Raw genomic sequence first — 1,829 nt, 5'->3', positions numbered from 1 at the left:
GTCTTTTCATTGTCAATGCGTTCATCTAGTCACAACACTCGCACTACAGCTCTATAATGACAAATCACAGTCCTCCTCCCAGAGAAACCACGCGACAACAGCCCATGTGTAACCTGTATGACTGGACCAGCCAGATGACTTGGGTTTTAGCACACAAGGAAACTAGGAGTGGACATATTTGCTAAGGAGATGGTAGATACTGACAGTTGTTTTGTTTTAGGAAAGAGTGGTCTGTTCATGAATCAGTACCTTGTGTTATGCAACATACGGCCAGAGCGTGTTGAAAGCCTCACAGAAATCCATTTGCCACTCACAAACAAGCCGAAGAGAAGATAGATGCAGCAGCAGTAATTCAATGCTGTAGTCTTGTCTCTCCTTACAGGTGCATCAACCTGCTATAGAGTGTCTCCTTTAGGCTGTTGCATAAATCATTTCTGGTTCAAACAAATAAGCGTGGCTCTCACACTATGAGTCTGCAAATTTTAGGATTTCAAATGTGCAACTCTGAAATTAACTTTCAATTTGGGGGAGTTTCTCAACACCCTCAATGTCCCAAAAGAAGTTACAACAAAGAAGGGTCACACATGCTTTTGTGCTCTGCTTGGAAACATGGTATCCAACAACACAATAAACCCAGCTTTACGACAGCGCTAATACAGTTGTACAACACATTTTATTACCATTCCTGCTGCAGTGTTAGGATAACTTAAAATAAATAAAACATGTAAGACTTAGAAGTTGTTGTTGAAGCAGAAGCGAGAACAGAACAAATCATTAGAAAGACTTCAGCTCTACTTGCAATCAACACTCACTCAATGGAAATAGGAGGAATTAACAGATAATAGAACAAGATTTGGAAACATGTTTAAAAATAACTGCATTATGTTCAAATGCCTCTTTTTGTCCATGATTAAAAAAAAGTCCATGTTGGCACTGTTCAGTTCTTGCTGAATAGAGCGTAGCTATGCCAACAATATCCAGGGTAATGTTGCTGCCACAAGTGCAAGAGCAGTAAATACTGAGAGTAAAAAAAACAGGCACCGGGCAGTTGTGCACACCCTGCGCCTTCGCCTGTTTGGCTGCACCACAGTCATGACCACACTCAGCGAGTCCTCTTCCACCATAGGACGACCCTCAGCGCTGATGATGAAAATCTGCGATGCATTATGAGTAGGGCAAACCAATCTCTGTCTCCGGAGCCGTTCAGACATCCATCTGATACTGTGAGAGATCCAGTTTAATCCCCGAGGTAAAGTGTCTCCTGGAGCACCCGCGCTCTGGTGCTGCCCTCCCACAGGGATGGGCAGAGGTACTTCCAATATCTGCGCCGCTTCCACATCTTTGTCTGCGCTGAGGGACACCAGTGCTTCCTTTTGTTTCCGAATGAATGTGAGGTGTCTGCAGATAGGACAAACTATAGTGTCTCTGATGTGCCCGCTGGTGTTGACGCTCACCAGGGTTTTAACAAGGCAGTCGTGACAGAAAACGTGCCCACAGCTCAGCGTCCTCTCTGTTCCCGACAAACTCTCGTAGCACACTGGACATTCTTGGCCATCCTCATGATTACCTTTCAGGAATGCCATCAAATAAAAACGCCAGAAGTGCGTTTTTACTCCCGAGCGCTAAGGTAAGTGACGCTCCTGGTGTTTTCTCAGCAGAGGTTTCCTTTACTGTAGCCTGTGGGTGGAGGCAGGAGGCGCGCCTCGTAAAACTGGGTCTACTACCTGCAGCTGATTGGGCTGGTCTCTCTCTCTCTCTCTCTCTCCCTCTCTCTCTCTCTCTCTCTCTCTCTCTCTCTCTCTCTCTCTCTCTCTCTCTCTCTCTCTCTC

General features: G+C 45.5%; 1 protein-coding gene across 1 annotated transcript; it reads right to left on the bottom strand.

The window, feature by feature from the left end:
• Positions 1-764: 764 nt before the first annotated feature.
• LOC306968721 (RING finger protein 222) lies at positions 765-1,773 on the bottom strand. The gene has a single exon (XM_079564199.1). It carries the CDS (start codon positions 1,581-1,583, stop codon positions 963-965), a length of 621 nt encoding a protein of 206 aa, XP_079420325.1. The 5' UTR covers positions 1,584-1,773; the 3' UTR covers positions 765-962.
• Positions 1,774-1,829: the final 56 nt, after the last annotated feature.

Source organism: Gobius niger, assembly GCF_951799975.1.
Source record: "Gobius niger genome assembly, chromosome: 10".
Taxonomy (NCBI): domain Eukaryota; kingdom Metazoa; phylum Chordata; class Actinopteri; order Gobiiformes; family Gobiidae; genus Gobius; species Gobius niger.
Note: the sequence above shows the minus strand (reverse complement) of the source record. Positions and strands in the feature narration are given on the sequence as shown.

Excerpts from the sequence above, each read along its gene's own strand:
- LOC306968721 (XM_079564199.1), bottom strand. The coding sequence starts at position 1,583 with ATGGCATTCCTGAAAGGTAATCATGAGGATGGCCAAGAATGTCCAGTG.